The sequence below is a fragment of the Oncorhynchus keta genome, chromosome 28 (genome assembly GCF_023373465.1).
Source record: "Oncorhynchus keta strain PuntledgeMale-10-30-2019 chromosome 28, Oket_V2, whole genome shotgun sequence".
In the NCBI taxonomy this organism is placed as follows: domain Eukaryota; kingdom Metazoa; phylum Chordata; class Actinopteri; order Salmoniformes; family Salmonidae; genus Oncorhynchus; species Oncorhynchus keta.
In genome coordinates, this window is record NC_068448.1 from 78785770 (window position 1) to 78803092 (window position 17323).

Genomic DNA, 17323 nt, shown 5'->3' on the forward strand with positions numbered 1-17323 from the left:
TTATACTGGGTAGTGGGGTGATGTTTAATTATACTGGGTAGTGATGTTTAATTATACTGGGTAGTGAGGTGATGTTTAATTATACTGGGTAGTGATGTGATGTTAAATTATACTGGGTAGTGATGTGATGTTTAATTATACTGGGTAGTGATGTGATGTTTAATTATACTGGGTAGTGAGGTGATATTTAATTATACTGGGTAGTGATGTTAAATTATACTGGGTAGTGATGAGATGTTTAATTATACTGGGTAGTGATGTTTAATTATACTGGGTAGTGATGTTTAATTATACTCGGTAGTGAGGTGATGTTTAATTATACTGGGTAGTGATGTGATGTTTAATTATACTGGGTAGTGATGAGATGTTTAATTATACTGGGTAGTAATGTTTAATTATACTGGGTAGTGATGTTTAATTATACTGGGTAGTGATGTTTAATTATACTCGGTAGTGAGGTGATGTTTAATTATACTGGGTAGTGATGTGATGTTTAATTATACTGGGTAGTGATGAGATGTTTAATTATACTGGGTAGTGATGTTTAATTATACTGGGTAGTGATGTTTAATTATACTCGGTAGTGAGGTGATGTTTAATTATACTGGGTAGTGATGTTTAATTATACTCGGTAGTGAGGTGATGTTTAATTATACTGGGTAGTGATGTGATGTTTAATTATACTGGGTAGTGAGGTGATGTTTAATTATACTGGGTAGTGATGTGATGTTTAATTATACTGGGTAGTGAGGTGATGTTTAATTATACTGGGTAGTGATGTGATGTTTAATTATACTGGGTGTGATGTTTAATTATACTGGGTAGTGATGTTTAATTATACTCGGTAGTGAGGTGATGTTTAATTATACTGGGTAGTGATGTGATGTTTAATTATACTGGGTAGTGAGGTGATGTTTAATTATACTGGGTAGTGAGGTGATGTTTAATTATACTGGGTAGTGATGTTTAATTATACTGGGTAGTGAGGTGATGTTTAATTATACTGGGTAGTGAGGTGATGTTTAATTATACTGGGTAGTGATGTTTAATTATACTGGGTAGTGAGGTGATGTTTAATTATACTGGGTAGTGAGGTGATGTTTAATTATACTGGGTAGTGATGTTTAATTATACTGGGTAGTGAGGTGATGTTTAATTATACTGGGTAGTGATGTTTAATTATACTGGGTAGTGAGGTGATGTTTAATTATACTGGGTAGTGATGTTTAATTATACTGGGTAGTGATGTTTAATTATACTGGGTAGTGAGGTGATGTTTAATTATACTGGGTAGTGATGTTTAATTATACTGGGTAGTGAGGTGATGTTTAATTATACTGGGTAGTGATGTTTAATTATACTGGGTAGTGAGGTGATGTTTAATTATACTGGGTAGTGAGGTGATGTTTAATTATACTGGGTAGTGAGGTGATGTTTAATTATACTGGGTAGTGAGGTGATGTTTAATTATACTGGGTAGTGAGGTGATGTTTAATTATACTGGGTAGTGATGTTTAATTATACTGGGTAGTGATGTTTAATTATACTGGGTAGTGAGGTGATGTTTAATTATACTGGGTAGTGATGTTTAATTATACTGGGTAGTGATGTTTAATTATACTGGGTAGTGAGGTGATGTTTAATTATACTGGGTAGTGATGTTTAATTATACTGGGTAGTGAGGTGATGTTTAATTATACTGGGTAGTGATGTTTAATTATACTGGGTAGTGATGTTTAATTATACTGGGTAGTGATGTTTAATTATACTGGGTAGTGATGTGATGTTTAATTATACTGGGTAGTGATGTGATGTTTAATTATACTGGGTAGTGAGGTGATGTTTAATTATACTGGGTAGTGAGGTGATGTTTAATTATACTGGGTAGTGATGTTTAATTATACTGGGTAGTGATGTTTAATTATACTGGGTAGTGATGTGATGTTTAATTATACTGGGTAGTGAGGTGATGTTTAATTATACTGGGTAGTGATGTTTAATTATACTGGGTAGTGATGTTTAATTATACTGGGTAGTGATGTTTAATTATACTGGGTAGTGAGGTGATGTTTAATTATACTGGGTAGTGATGTTTAATTATACTGGGTAGTGAGGTGATGTTTAATTATACTCGGTAGTGAGGTGATGTTTAATTATACTCGGTAGTGATGAGATGTTTAATTATACTGGGTAGTGATGTTTAATTATACTGGGTAGTGATGAGATGTTTAATTATACTGGGTAGTGAGGTGATGTTTAATTATACTGGGTAGTGAGGTGATGTTTAATTATACTCGGTAGTGAGGTGATGTTTAATTATACTGGGTAGTGATGTTTAATTATACTGGGTAGTGATGTTTAATTATACTGGGTAGTGAGGTGATGTTTAATTATACTGGGTAGTGATGTTTAATTATACTGGGTAGTGATGTTTAATTATACTGGGTAGTGAGGTGATGTTTAATTATACTGGGTAGTGATGTTTAATTATACTGGGTAGTGAGGTGATGTTTAATTATACTGGGTAGTGATGTTTAATTATACTGGGTAGTGATGTTTAATTATACTGGGTAGTGAGGTGATGTTTAATTATACTGGGTAGTGAGGTGATGTTTAATTATACTGGGTAGTGATGTGATGTTTAATTATACTGGGTAGTGAGGTGATGTTTAATTATACTGGGTAGTGAGGTGATGTTTAATTATACTGGGTAGTGATGTTTAATTATACTGGGTAGTGATGTTTAATTATACTGGGTAGTGATGTGATGTTTAATTATACTGGGTAGTGATGTGATGTTTAATTATACTGGGTAGTGAGGTGATGTTTAATTATACTCGGTAGTGAGGTGATGTTTAATTATACTCGGTAGTGATGAGATGTTTAATTATACTGGGTAGTGATGTTTAATTATACTGGGTAGTGAGGTGATGTTTAATTATACTGGGTAGTGAGGTGATGTTTAATTATACTGGGTAGTGATGAGATGTTTAATTATACTGGGTAGTGATGTTTAATTATACTGGGTAGTGATGAGATGTTTAATTATACTGGGTAGTGAGGTGATGTTTAATTATACTCGGTAGTGAGGTGATGTTTGGCGGAGGTGGAAAAGATGACCATATATTGCTGACATACAACATGAGTTGGATACAGATCCGGCTGAGGAAACAGGAAACCAGATCATTCTACTGCTCTGCTATTCACACATGATATTTTATTTTACGCAGCACGCAATCACACACACGGGTCCCCTCCCGTCTCACCTGATCCTGAGAAGCTGTCTAGGGAGGCGTCGGCTACTGGGGTGGTGATGTCACTGCTGCTCATTGGTTCTGTTTTAACTGGGGACAAAGACAACACACACACACCGTCAGCATACACACACACACACACCATCGGCACACACACACACACACACACACACACACACACACACACACACACACACACACACACACACACACACACACACACACACACACACACACACACACACACACACACACACACACACACACACAACTGACACTATGACTGGTGAGGTTAGTAGTTTGGGATGTCTTTGAACATACACCCAAAACTACACCGGAACTACAGCCGGAACTACACCGGAACTACAGCCGGAACTACAGCCTGAACTACACCGGAACTACACCAGAACTACACCGGAACTACAGTGGAGCACACTCAGTGGAATGTGCTATAAACAATACTGGGGTGAAATGCAGGATGGGAAATATTTGACTAATATACAACTTTTACATTCTGTTCTTTTAGACTTAGAGCCTAATAATTTTTTTTCAAAATGGAATTTATAATAATAACGTTTGTTGGATTAATTTTAGGGATCATCTACATGTAATTATATGGGATTAACATGAAAATAAAACATATCGCTCCTCAGCGTAGATTACAATAAATTATCTCTCAACACACTTTTGAGGAAAATAAAACATTTTGCCTAATTGTTAATCCATTAAACCAACAAAGATGACCTTCCTCATTTCAACCTGTTGACTTAACTATGAATAAAAACCAAACCATCCTTCAACAGCTCTTCTATGTACAGTCTGTTTGTTTGTCCCAGAATGCAACAGTAAAAGGCAAACTACAATCCCGTCAATACATTTTAATTCATCAATCAATCAAAGTAATCAATCAAATAATATATAATTAACATTACATATCCAATTAACATAACATAATAATTCATGGTCACTAATTACTGTATGGCTTACCCCAGGTTATAATGTAGCGTCAGGGGGAAAGAAAGATTAACACAGTCAATGGTAGTAGGGATACTGGTGTAAAATGGCCCCTGCACGGAGAGGGAGTCAGTCTGCATGGACGTGCAAATACGATTGAAATGTCAAGACAATATAGATATAGTATAAAATCTGTTTTAAGAACTGTAGCGAATGGAGCGTGACCCCTCGCCCCGCTGAGCCTCTCAGAGTTATAACACTGATGGCTCAGTGGAGAGGATTTTACAGTTATCTGACAGCTAGGGAATCTTTGAAATCAATCCATTTCACATCAGGCAGCAAGCAGGCTTTGGGATGGGAAGGGAAGGGAAGGGGGGGAAGGGGGGGGGGGTGATATAGAGAAGAGGAAGGAGGCAAAACAAATTCACATCATGTGGGTAAAGGGAGTCATGCTCGGTGTGTCTCTCATGTTTTTAAAGAAGCTTTTCCCTGTCGTGTTTTACTTTGATCATTCTGCTGAGGAATTGTTGACGAGAGAGTGGGAGGGAGAGAGGGAGGGAGAGTATGAGGGAGAGAGGGAGGGAGAGTATGAGGGAGAGAGGGAGGGAGAGAGGGAGGGAGAGAGGGAGGGAGAGTATGAGGGAGAGAGGGAGGGAGGGAGAGAGGGAGAGAGAGAGGGAGGGAGAGTATGAGGGAGAGTAGGAGGGAGAGTAGGAGGGAGAGTAGGAGGGAGAGGGAGAGTAGACAGGAGAGTGGGAGGGAAAGTAGAAGGGAGAGTAGGAGGGAGAGTGGGAGGGAGAGTAGGAGGGAGAGTAGGAGGGAGAGGGAGAGTAGAAGGGAGAGTAGGAGGGAGAGTGGGAGGGAGAGTAGGAGGGAGAGTAGGAGGGAGAGGAGAGTGGGAGGGAGAGTAGGAGGGAGAGTAGGAGGGAGAGGAGAGTGGGAGGGAGAGAGGGAGGGAGAGTATGAGGGAGAGAGGAAGGGAGAGTTGGAGGGAGAGTATGAGGGAGAGAGGGAGGGAGAGTATGAGGGAGAGTAGGAGGGAGAGTAGGAGGGAGAGGGAGAGTAGACAGGAGAGTGGGAGGGAAAGTAGAAGGGAGAGTAGGAGGGAGAGTGGGAGGGAGAGAGAGAGGGAGAGTATGAGGGAGAGAGGGAGGGAGAGTATGAGGGAGAGTAGGAGGAAGAGTGGGAGGGAGAGGGAGAGTAGACAGGAGAGTGGGAGGGAAAGTAGAAGGGAGAGTAGGAGGGAGAGAGTGGGAGGGAGAGTAGGAGGGAGAGTAGGAGGGAGAGGAGAGTGGGAGGGAGAGAGGGAGGGAGAGAGGGAGGGAGAGTATGAGGGAGAGAGGGAGGGAGAGTATGAGGGAGAGTATGAGGGAGAGTAGGAGGAAGAGTGGGAGGGAGAGGGAGAGTAGACAGGAGAGTGGGAGGGAAAGTAGAAGGGAGAGTAGGAGGGAGAGTGGGAGGGAGAGTAGGAGGGAGAGGAGAGTGGGAGGGATAGTAGGAGGGAGAGTAGGAGGGAGAGTAGGGAGGAGAGTGGGAGGGAGAGGGAGAGTAGGAGGGAGAGTAGGAGGGCGAGTGGGAGGGAGAGGGAGAGTAGGAGGGAGAATAGGAGATAGAGTAGGAGGGAGAGTAGGAGGGAGAGGGAGAGTAGGAGGGAGAGTAGGAGGGAGAGGAGGGAGAGTAGGAGGGAGAGTAGGAGGGAGAGTAGGATGGGAGAGGGAGAGGAGAGTGGGAGGGAGAGTAGGAGGGAGAGTGGGATGGAGAGTAGGAGGGAGAGTTGAGAGGAGAGTAGGAGGGAGAGTAGGAGGGAGAGTGGGAGGGAGAGTAGGAGGGAGAGTAGGAGGGCGAGTGGGAGGGAGAGGGAGAGTAGGAGGGAGAGTAGGAGGGAGAGTAGGAGGGAGAGGGAGAGTAGGAGGGAGAGTAGGAGGGAGAGTAGGAGGGAGAGGGAGAGTAGGAGGGAGAGTGGGAGGGAGAGTAGGAGGGAGAGTGGGAGGGAGAGTAGGAGGGAGAGTAGGAGGGCGAGTGGGAGGGAGAGGGAGAGTAGGAGGGAGAGTAGGAGGGAGAGTAGGAGGGAGAGTAGGAGGGAGAGTAGGAGGGAGAGTAGGAGGGAGAGTAGGAGGGAGAGTAGGAGGGAGAGGGAGAGTAGGAGGGAGAGTAGGAGGGAGAGTAGGAGGGAGAGTAGGAGGGAGAGTAGGGGAGAGTAGGAGGGAGAGGAGAGAGTAGGAGAGGGAGAGGAGGGGGGAGAGTAGGAGGGAGAGTGGGAGGGAGAGTAGGAGGGAGAGTAGGAGGGAGAGTAGGAGGGAGAGTAGGAGGGAGAGTAGGAGGGAGAGTAGGAGGGAGAGGGAGAGTAGGAGGGAGAGTAGGAGGGAGAGTAGGAGGGAGAGTAGGAGGGAGAGTAGGAGGGAGGAGGAGGGAGGGAGAGTAGGAGGGAGAGGGAGAGTGGGAGGGAGAGTAGGAGGGAGAGTAGGAGGGAGAGTGGGAGGGAGAGGGAGAGTAGGAGGGAGAGTAGGAGGGAGAGGGAGAGTAGGAGGGAGAGTAGGAGGGAGAGTAGGAGGGAGAGTGGGAGGGAGAGTGGGAGGGAGAGTGGGAGGGAGAGTAGGAGGCAGAGTGGGATGGAGAGTGTTTTTGGAATAACACATTTAGGTAGAGATAATACAATACAGAGAAATAGGATGTGTGTGTGTCTGTGCACGTGAGTGTTTGTGTGGCTGTGCACGTGAGTGTGTGTGTGTGTGTGTCTGTGCACGTGAGTGTGTGTGTGTGTGTGTCTGTGCATGTGAGTGTGTGTATGTGTCTGTGCACGTGAGTGTGTGTGTGTGTTTGTCTTTGCACGTGAGTGTGTGTGTGTGTGAGTGTGTGTGTGTGTGTGTGTGTGTGCGTGCGTGTTCGCGTGCGTGTGTGTGTAGGTATACTAGCTAATATAATGAGGGCACGTCGTGGTGTAACACTGCATGCACAGACTAAAGGTCAAAGGTCACACTCAGGTGTTCACAGAGAAACACACGTTAACCACCGTACTCATGAAACACAGCATGGGAACAACCAACCAATCAAAACAAGGCGTCCACAGGATCCAGCCAGTCTCAAACCATGCTTCACACACTCAACCAATCAAAACAAGGCGTCCACAGGATCCAGCCGGTCTCAAACCATGCTTCACACACTCAACCAATCAAAACAAGGCGTCCACAGGATCCAGCCAGTCTCAAACCATGCTTCACACACTCAACCAATCAAAACAAGGCATCCACAGGATCCAGCCAGTCTCAAACCATGCTTCACACACTCAACCAATCAAAACAAGGCATCCACAGGATCCAGCCAGTCTCAAACCATGCTTCACACACTCAACCAATCAAAACAAGGCGTCCACAGGATCCAGCCGGTCTCAAACCATGCTTCACACACTCAACCAATCAAAACAAGGCGTCCACAGGATCCAGCCAGTCTCAAACCATGCTTCACACACTCAACCAATCAAAACAAGGCATCCACAGGATCCAGCCAGTCTCAAACCATGCTTCACACACTCAACCAATCAAAACAAGGCATCCACAGGATCCAGCCAGTCTCAAACCATGCTTCACACACTCAACCAATCAAAACAAGGCATCCACAGGATCCAGCCGGTCTCAAACCATGCTTCACACACTCAACATAACAAACAAGGCATCCACAGGATCCAGCCAGTCTCAAACCATGCTTCACACACTCAACATAACACGAGTGCAACAATTACATCAACGCCAAGAAAGGCACAATAGTTGAAGAAACTCTTAGAATTAAAAAAATAGATTCGTTATCAATTGAGATAATTAATTAACAGTTAATTAATTGGGATCTTTTCATTTATAGTGGGATATATATAAAAAAAAAAGAAGAAGAGTAAAAGCACAAGATGTTTGTGTTTTTCTTCTTGTCTTTTCTAAGTTGAAAAACCAAGTATTGTCCTTTCATATCCTGAACTGCACCGACCTGCAGCCGACTGTGAGCTAGTGCTTAACAGCCAGTCAGCTGTGGTGAGCATTGTGATGTTATCACCTATATGGGAAACAGAGAATAGGATACATGACAATCTGACTTCACCGCGGCTCTACGACAGGCTCTTTGTCCTGCAGAGGACAAATTACACCCTACTTCCTACGGAGGGCACTGCTTTTGTCAAACAATCGGTCAAAAGTAGTGCACTACATAGGGAATAGGGTTCTAATTTGGGACGCACGCACACTCCCTAAAACCACAAGAAAGCGTTATCCCTTTTTTCCTATCAAGAAGACATTTTTTTGTTTTAAGGTAGACTTCGAAGCGCATGAGTGGGTTCGTAATAGCGCCCTGCTAACGACGTTAGGTTCAACGAGAGAGAGTGGTGGTTTGAGAGGACACAACGAGCCTACTCACCTGTGTCAATAGGGACATGTACAAACCACATGCAAAAACTACAACCCATTTTCATACCGTGAGCTTTTGAATAATTACACGGGCGTTTAAATATACTGCTAATAGTTCCTCTGTAAACACAGAGACAATAGCATCAGATTTACAAAGCAGATCGTTTTCATATCGTTTTCATATCTAGATCAAATACAAGTGGCCCTTTTTAAATTGTGTTTTGAAACCAACGCAGTAAGTCTACAAGCCATTGGGTCACAAGTAGTTATTCAGAAGTACAGCGAAGTAGACTGGAGGAAAGTCGTGGTACCACGTTTTCATCTGTTGACTTCACCTTTTGAAAATGGAAAACAGATCGCGATTTCAACGGGGTAGCACCTGGAGACGTTTTATTGCCATTCAGGCATTTCACAACTTTAGCAGATGCATTAAAACGCTACACACAGGAAGAGGTGAGGTTTAAAAAAAAAAAAAGAAAAAGTCCCCTCTTCCTCCGCTCTGCTACCCGTACAAACTTAAATTGTACAACTGATGAAGCTACAACGCAATTGGTAGAATGGTTGTGATTACAACGGAGTGTCCAACCATTGTGCCAAGTTTAACGTTTGAATGTGTCACATCATTATTTAATATTAATTATTATTAATATATGCCATTTAGCAGAAGCTTTTATCCAAAGCGACTTACAGTCAGTCATGTGTGCATACATTCTACGTATGGGTGGTCCCGGGAATGAACCCACTATCCTGGCGTTACAAGCGCCATGCTCTATGAGCTATTTACCTGATTGTCTACAGGGCTCAGCCTATTCCTCTCCCATGTCCTATAGTCCTATAGTGAATTTAGAGTCCACACAGCGAAAGTGAGGGAAGTATTCAGGAAGAAAATCCCTAAGCACATACCTTCAGTGCCATTGGGGGTCATGGAATTGGTATTGATATGGGAGTTGTCGAGGCTGGGACCATTAGGGGATTCACGGCTGTGAGGACTGGCTAGATCCTGCATGTCCATAGACCTGACGGACGAGAGACACACACACACACACATGTTATCTCTGCCTATTAATGTTATCTCTGCCTATTAATGTTATCTCTGCCTATTAATGTTATCTCTGCCTATTAATGTTATCTCTGCCTATTAATGTTATCTCTGCCTATTAATGTTATCTCTGCCTATTAATGTTATCTCCACCTATTAATGTTATCTCTGCCTATTAATGTTATCTCTGCCTATTAATGTTATCTCCGCCTATTAATGTTATCTCTGCCTATTAATGTTATCTCCACCTATTAATGTTATCTCTGCCTATTAATGTTATCTCCACCTATTAATGTTATCTCTGCCTATTAATGTTATCTCTGCCTATTAATGTTATCTCTGCCTATTAATGTTATCTCTGCCTATTAATGTTATCTCTGCCTATTAATGTTATCTCTGCCTATTAATGTTATCTCTGCCTATTAATGTTATCTCTGCCTATTAATGTTATCTCCACCTATTAATGTTATCTCTGCCTATTAATGTTATCTCCACCTATTCATGTTATCTCCATTTATTAATGTTATCTCTGCCTATTAATGTTATCTCTGCCTATTAATGTTATCTCCATTTATTAATGTTATCTCTGCCTATTAATGTTATCTCAGCCTATTAATGTTATCTCCACCTATTAATGTTATCTCTGCCTATTAATGTTATCTCCACCTATTAATGTTATCTCTGCCTATTAATGTTATCTCAGCCTATTAATGTTATCTCCACCTATTAATGTTATCTCTGCCTATTAATGTTATATCTGCCTATTAATGTTATCTCTGCCTATTAATGTTATCTCTGCCTATTAATGTTATCTCCACCTATTAATGTTATCTCCACCTATTAATGTTATCTCTGCCTATTAATGTTATCTCAGCCTATTAATGTTATCTCTGCCTATTAATGTTATCTCTGCTTATTAATGTTATCTCTGCCTATTAATGTTATCTCCACGTACTAATGTTATCTCCACCTATTAATGTTATCTCTGCCTATTAATGTTATCTCTGCCTATTAATGTTATCTCTGCCTATTAATGTTATCTCTGCCTATTAATGTTATCCCTGCCTATTAATGTTATCTCCACCTATTAATGTTATCTCCACCTATTAATGTTATCTCCACCTATTAATGTTATCTCTGCCTATTAATGTTATCTCAGCCTATTAATGTTATCTCTGCCTATTAATGTTATCTCTGCTTATTAATGTTATCTCTGCCTATTAATGTTATCTCCACCTATTAATGTTATCTCCACCTATTAATGTTATCTCTGCCTATTAATGTTATCTCTGCCTATTAATGTTATCTCTGCCTATTAATGTTATCCCTGCCTATTAATGTTATCTCCACCTATTAATGTTATCTCTGCCTATTAATGTTATCCCTGCCTATTAATGTTATCTCCACCTATTAATGTTATCTCCGCCTATTAATGTTATCTCTGCCTATTAATGTTATCTCTGCCTATTAATGTTATCCCTGCCTATTAATGTTATCTCTGCCTATTAATGTTATCTCTGCATATTAATGTTATCTCTGCCTATTAATGTTATCTCTGCCTATTAATGTTATCTCTGCCTATTAATGTTATCTCTGCCTATTAATGTTATCTCTGCATATTAATGTTATCTCTGCCTATTAATGTTATCCCTGCCTATTAATGTTATCTCAGCCTATTAATGTTATCTCTGCCTATTAATGTTATCTCTGCCTATTAATGTTATCTCTGCCTATTAATGTTATCTCTGCCTATTAATGTTATCTCTGCCTATTAATGTTATCTCTGCCTATTAATGTTATCTCTGCCTATTAATGTTATCTCTGCCTATTAATGTTATCTCTGCCTATTAATGTTATCTCTGCCTATTAATGTTATCTCTGCCTATTAATGTTATCTCTGCCTATTAATGTTATCTCTGCCTATTAATTCGCTCCATGTTGATTAATGTACATACTCATGCTAGTCTACAGTATAGAGCATTCGCTCCATGTTGATTAACGTACATACTCATGCTAGTCTACAGTATAGAGCATTCGCTCCATGTTGATTAATGTACATACTCATGCTAGTCTACAGTATAGAGCATTTGCTCCATGTTGATTAATGTACATACTCATGCTAGTCTACAGTATAGAGCATTCGCTCCATGTTGATGAATGTACATACTCATGCTAGTCTACAGTATAGAGCATTCGCTCCATGTTGATTAATGTACATACTCATGCTAGTCTACAGCAAAGTAATTGTATAGACATCCGTAGTACACAGTGTGAACACGCTCTGTGATTGGAGGCTATGGTTAAAGTAGTTAGTTGCTCGAAGGTTCGAAGAGTTTGATCTCTTAATGATTCTAAGAGCAGCAAGCTACTTCTCCAAGTGATTAGCTACTTCTCCATGTGATTAGCTACTTCTCCAAGTTATTAGCTACTTCTCCAAGTGATTAGCTACTTCTCCAAGTGATTAACTACTTCTCCAAGTGATTAACTTCTCCAAGTAATTAGCTACTTCTCCAAGTGATTAGCTACTTCTCCAAGTGATTAGCTACTTCTCCAAGTGATTCACTACTCCAAGTGATTAGGTACTTCTCCAAGTGATTAGCTACTTCTCCAAGTGATTAACTTCTTCTCCATTTGATTAGCTACTTCTCCAAGTGATTAGCTACTTCTCCAAGTGATTAGAAGAGTATGTTCTCTGAGTGATTCTGAGTGCTCTGTCTGCGGCTCAGTGAAGAGAGATGATAATGCCTAGTTCACGACGCATCAGTTTGCTCTGGCAACCATCTTAATTGTTTCTGTGTTTATACTGAAGACCACACCATTGAAAACACTATTCTATCCCCTCATTGTTGCTGTGAAAAGTTGCTCAGCCGAAGACAGCTGAAACATCACACAAATCATAACTCATATTGTGTCTTTTGTCATAACTGTTTAATTAAATTAGGGAGAAATGTTTGGTACATTAAAACTGCTTTTTTTTCCCAGTTACATTTATAGATTGCATATCAATCAACTAAACTAAGCCGTTAGTTTTTGTTTAATGCAAACGCAATCTGATAGGATGAAATGATATGTCTGCTATTTCAACAATCCAATCAAATGAAATTATATGTCTACTATTAAAATAACGTTGGGATGGAAAGATATAGTCAATAGACTTGTTTTTAAATTAAATTTAAAAAAATAAATACACAGATATATAGATTGCGTTTTCTACTCACTCAGTTCAGCATGACATGTTTTTTTCCCTACTCAAATTAAGTAAATAATGTAGAATTGTTGTGAATATTGTTGGGGGATAATGACATGCTGGTATCTGTGTCCTATTTCCCCAGAGAAATATGAATTTACTGCTAAATTATCACCCCCACCTATTTATCACCCCCACCTATTTATCACCCCCACCTATTTATCACCCCCACCTATTTATCACCCCCACCAAATTATCACCCCCACCAAATTATCACCCCCACCAAATTATCACCCCCACCAAATTATCACCCCCACCTATTTATCACCCCCACCTATTTATCACCCCCACCAAATTATCACCCCCACCAAATTATCACCCCCACCTATTTATCACCCCCACCAAATTATCACCCCCACCTATTTATCACCCCCACCAAATTATCACCCCCACCTATTTATCACCCCCACCAAATTATCACCCCCACCTATTTATCACCCCCACCAAATTATCACCCCCACCAAATTATCACCAAAAACCTGAAATACAATTATGAACAGTGGCGTTACAGATATACCAGGAGACAATTACTATTACTCTCTCTCTCTCTCTCTCTCTCTCTCTCTCTCTCTCTCTCTCTCTCTCTCTCTCTCTCTCTCCCTCCCTCCCTCCCTCTCTCTCTCTCTCTCTCTCTCTCTCTCTCTCCCTCCCTCTCTCCTTCCCTCCCTGCAACCCTTCTGATGCTACCTGCCTGGCGCTGGTCCAACTCTGCTCTTACCTGGAAATACGTAGCGGCCCGGAATCATCTGAACCAGGCTGCCTCTCTCTGTTTTTTTTTTCTCTCTTTCCACCTGCCTGAACAGAAACAATGTCCCTCCTTGTTATTTCAGCTGTGTGTCACTGTCCAGACCCATCCATGACACAATAGAGCTGGTCTGAGAAAACATTATTGTTATTCTGTCTCAAGAGCGGGAAGAGAGGGCTAACTGCACTGGGAAACGAACAGAGGACATTCTCTCTCTATAGACTTTCTCTCTCAGCCCTTCTCTTCTCTCTCTCTCGCTCTCTCTTCTTCTACCACTGTTGCCTCTCCTCCCTCGTTCAGGTCTCCCCTCCCTCCCTCCTCCCCGAGTGATGGTACTGCAGCCAAATGACGGAAAGGTGATTCATCATTGGTCTACGACAGCTGCAAACTGGATTAGCCCGCCCACAATCAACATACAAAGAGGGCTTAGCCAAGGTAAGCAGGAAGGGGAGGGGGCGGGGGACTGGGGGGTTGGATGAAGGGAGGTAAAGGGGTGTGAGGTGGATTGGGGGGGGGGAGTAGCATGGAGGTAGGAAGTTAGGTAGCTCCTGATAACAGCTGCTGGATAGAGGGGAGAGAGATGTGACTTGTTGAATAGAGTCCAGTGAAGCATGACGCCCGTAGCATCTTCAGCAAATCTTTCATCTGCAATTGACACCACCTGAAATGTATCTGCACTCCCCTCCCTCTCTCTTTCTCACCTCTCTCTCCTCTGTCTTCTCTCTCTCTCCCCTTCTCTCTAGCCTTCTCTCTCCCCTTCTCTCTCCCCTTCTCTCTAGCCTTCTCTCTCCCCTTCTCTCTTCCTTCTCTCTCCTATTCCACTTCTCTCTTCCCTTCTATCTCCCCTTCTCTCTTCCTTCTCTCTCCCCTTCTCTCTCCCCTTCTCTCTTCCATTCTCTCTTCCCTTCTCTCTCCCCTTCTCTCTAGCCTTCTCTCTCCCCTTCTCTCTAGCCTTCTCTCTCCCCTTCTCTCTTCCCTTCTCTCTAGCCTTCTCTCTCCCCTTCTCTTCTCCCCTTCTCTCTAGCCTTCTCTCTCCCTTCTCTCTCTCCCTTCTCTCTAGCCTTCTCTCTCCCCTTCTCTCTCCCCTTCTCTCTTCCCTTCTCTCTAGCCTTCTCTCTCCCCTTCTCTCTCCCTTCTCTCTAGCCTTCTCTCTCCCCTTCTCTCTCCCCTTCTCTCTAGCCTTCTCTCTCCCCTTCTCTCTCCCCTTCTCTCTAGCCTTCTCTCTCCCCTTCTCTCTCCCCTTCTCTCTAGCCTTCTCTCTCCCCTTCTCTCTCTTCTCTCTAGCCTTCTCTCTCCCCTTCTCTCCCCCTTCTCTCTAGCCTTCTCTCTCCCCTTCTCTCTCCCCTTCTCTCTAGCCTTCTCTCTCCCCTTCTCTCTCCCCTTCTCTCTAGCCTTCTCTCTCCCCTTCTCTCTCCCCTTCTCTCTAGCCTTCTCTCTCCCCTTCTCTCTCCCCTTCTCTCTCCCTTCTCTCTCCTTCTCTCTCCCCTTCTCTCTACCCTTCTCTCTCCCCTTCTCTCTCCCCTTCTCTCTCCCTTCTCTCTAGCCTTCTCTCTCCCCTTCTCTCTCCCCTTCTCTCTAGCCTTCTCTCTCCCCTTCTCTCTTCCCTTCTCTCTAGCCTTCTCTCTCCCCTTCTCTCTTCCTTCTCTCTTCCCTTCTCTCTCCCCTTCTCTCTCCTTCTCTCTTCCCCTTCTCTCTCCCTTCTCTCTCCCCTTCTCTCTCTAGCCTTCTCTCTCCCCTTCTCTCTTCCCTTCTCTCTCCCTTCTCTCTCCCCTTCTCTCTCCCTTCTCTCTCCCCTTCTCTCTCCCCTTCTCTCTTCCCTTCTCTCTTCCCTTCTCTCTCCCCTTCTCTCTTCCCTTCTCTCTCCCCTTCTCTCTCCCTTCTCTCTAGCCTTCTCTCTCCCCTTCTCTCTCCCCTTCTCTCTTCCCTTCTCTCTTCCCTTCTCTCTCCCCTTCTCTCTTCCCTTCTCTCTCCCCTTCTCTCTAGCCTTCTCTCTCCCCTTCTCTCTTCCCTTCTCTCTAGCCTTCTCTCTTCCCTTCTCTCTCCCCTTCTCTCTTCCCTTCTCTCTTCCCTTCTCTCTCCCCTTCTCTCTTCCCTTCTCTCTCCCCTTCTCTCTCCTTCTCTCTTCCCTTCTCTCTTCCCTTCTCTCTTCCCTTCTCTCTGGCCTTCTCTCTCCCCTTCTCTCTCCCCTTCTCTCTTCCCTTCTCTCTTCCCTTCTCTCTTCCCTTCTCTCTAGCCTTCTCTCTTCCCTTCTCTCTTCCCTTCTCTCTCCCCTTCTCTCTTCCCTTCTCTCTTCCCTTCTCTCTCCCCTTCTCTCTTCCCTTCTCTCTCCCCTTCTCTCTTCCCTTCTCTCTTCCCTTCTCTCTTCCCTTCTCTCTTCCCTTCTCTCTAGCCTTCTCTCTCCCCTTCTCTCTTCCCTTCTCTCTTCCCTTCTCTCTCCCTTCTCTCTTCCCTTCTCTCTCCCCTTCTCTCTTCCCTTCTCTCTTCCCTTCTCTCTTCCCTTCTCTCTAGCCTTCTCTCTTCCCTTCTCTCTTCCCTTCTCTCTGGCCTTCTCTCTCCCCTTCTCTCTCCCCTTCTCTCTAGCCTTCTCTCTAGTCTTCACTCTAGCCTTAGCGCTCCGATACCGCTTGCAGTGCAATTTTTAGGGCCTTCTTCTGACACCGCCTGGTATAGCCGTATGCATTGCCACACTGCCAGGTCTCTGACCTCCTCCCTATAGACTGTCACATTGTTGTCGGTGATCAGGCCTAACACCGTTGTGTCGTCAGCGAACTTAATGATGAGTTTAGAGTAGTGCTTGGCCACGGAGATGTGCGTGAACAGTAAGTACAGGAGGGGACTAAGCACGCACCCCAGAGGGGCCCCCGTGTAGGGTATCAGCGTTATTGCCTACCCTTACCACCTGAGGGGCAGCCCGTCAGGAAGTCTATGATTCAGCTGCAGAGGGATGTGTTTAGTCCCAGGGTCCACGCTGGCTGTGTAATAAATGCCACCCTATTCCTTTTATAGTGCACTACTTTAGAGCAGGACCCAATGGGACCTGACACCCTATTCCCTAAATACAGCATCATTTTTGGCCAAGGCCTTGTCAAATGGTATATAGTACATCACTATACAGTACATCACTATACAGTACAGTACATCACTATACAATACATCACTATACAGGACAGTACAACACTATATAGTACATCGCCATACAGCACATCACTATACAGTACATCACTATACAGTACATCACTATACAGTACATCACTATACAGCACATTACTATACAGTAACATCACTATACAGTGCAGTACATCACTATACAGTACAGTACATCACTATACAATACATCACTATACAGGACAGTACAACACTATATAGTACATCGCCATACAGTACATCACTATACAGTACATCACTATACAGTACATCACTATACAGCACATCACTATACAGTAACATCACTATACAGTGCAGTACATCACTATACAGTACAGTACATCACTATACAGTACATCACTATACAGTACAGTACATCACTATACAGTACATCACTATGCAGTACATCACTATACAGTACATCACTATACAGTAACATCACTATACAGTGCAGTACATCACTATACAGTACAGTACATCACTATACAGTACAGTACATCACTATACAGTACATCACTATGCAGTACATCACTATACAGTGCAGTACATCACTAT

General features: G+C 43.1%; 1 protein-coding gene across 20 annotated transcripts in view; it reads right to left on the bottom strand.

The window, feature by feature from the left end:
* LOC127912937 (eyes absent homolog 1) overlaps positions 1–17323 on the bottom strand; it is a 160031-nt gene that overhangs the window by 127939 nt on the left and 14769 nt on the right. For 7 of the 20 annotated variants that reach the window (XM_052484041.1, XM_052484040.1, XM_052484036.1 and 4 more), the window contains exons 2-4: positions 9497–9609; positions 8181–8246; positions 3267–3335 (exon numbers count right to left, since the gene is read on the bottom strand). The exons of 2 other annotated variants lie outside the window; for them this stretch is intronic. In XM_052484041.1, coding sequence (XP_052340001.1) covers positions 3267–3335; positions 8181–8246; positions 9497–9605 — 244 coding nt within the window. In that variant the 5' untranslated portion in view covers positions 9606–9609. Of the gene's footprint in view, positions 1–3266; positions 3345–8180; positions 8247–9496; positions 9610–13597; positions 14376–17323 lie in introns of those variants that run through there. 11 more of the 20 variants (XM_052484047.1, XM_052484046.1, XM_052484038.1 and 8 more) reach the window with 5 other exon arrangements.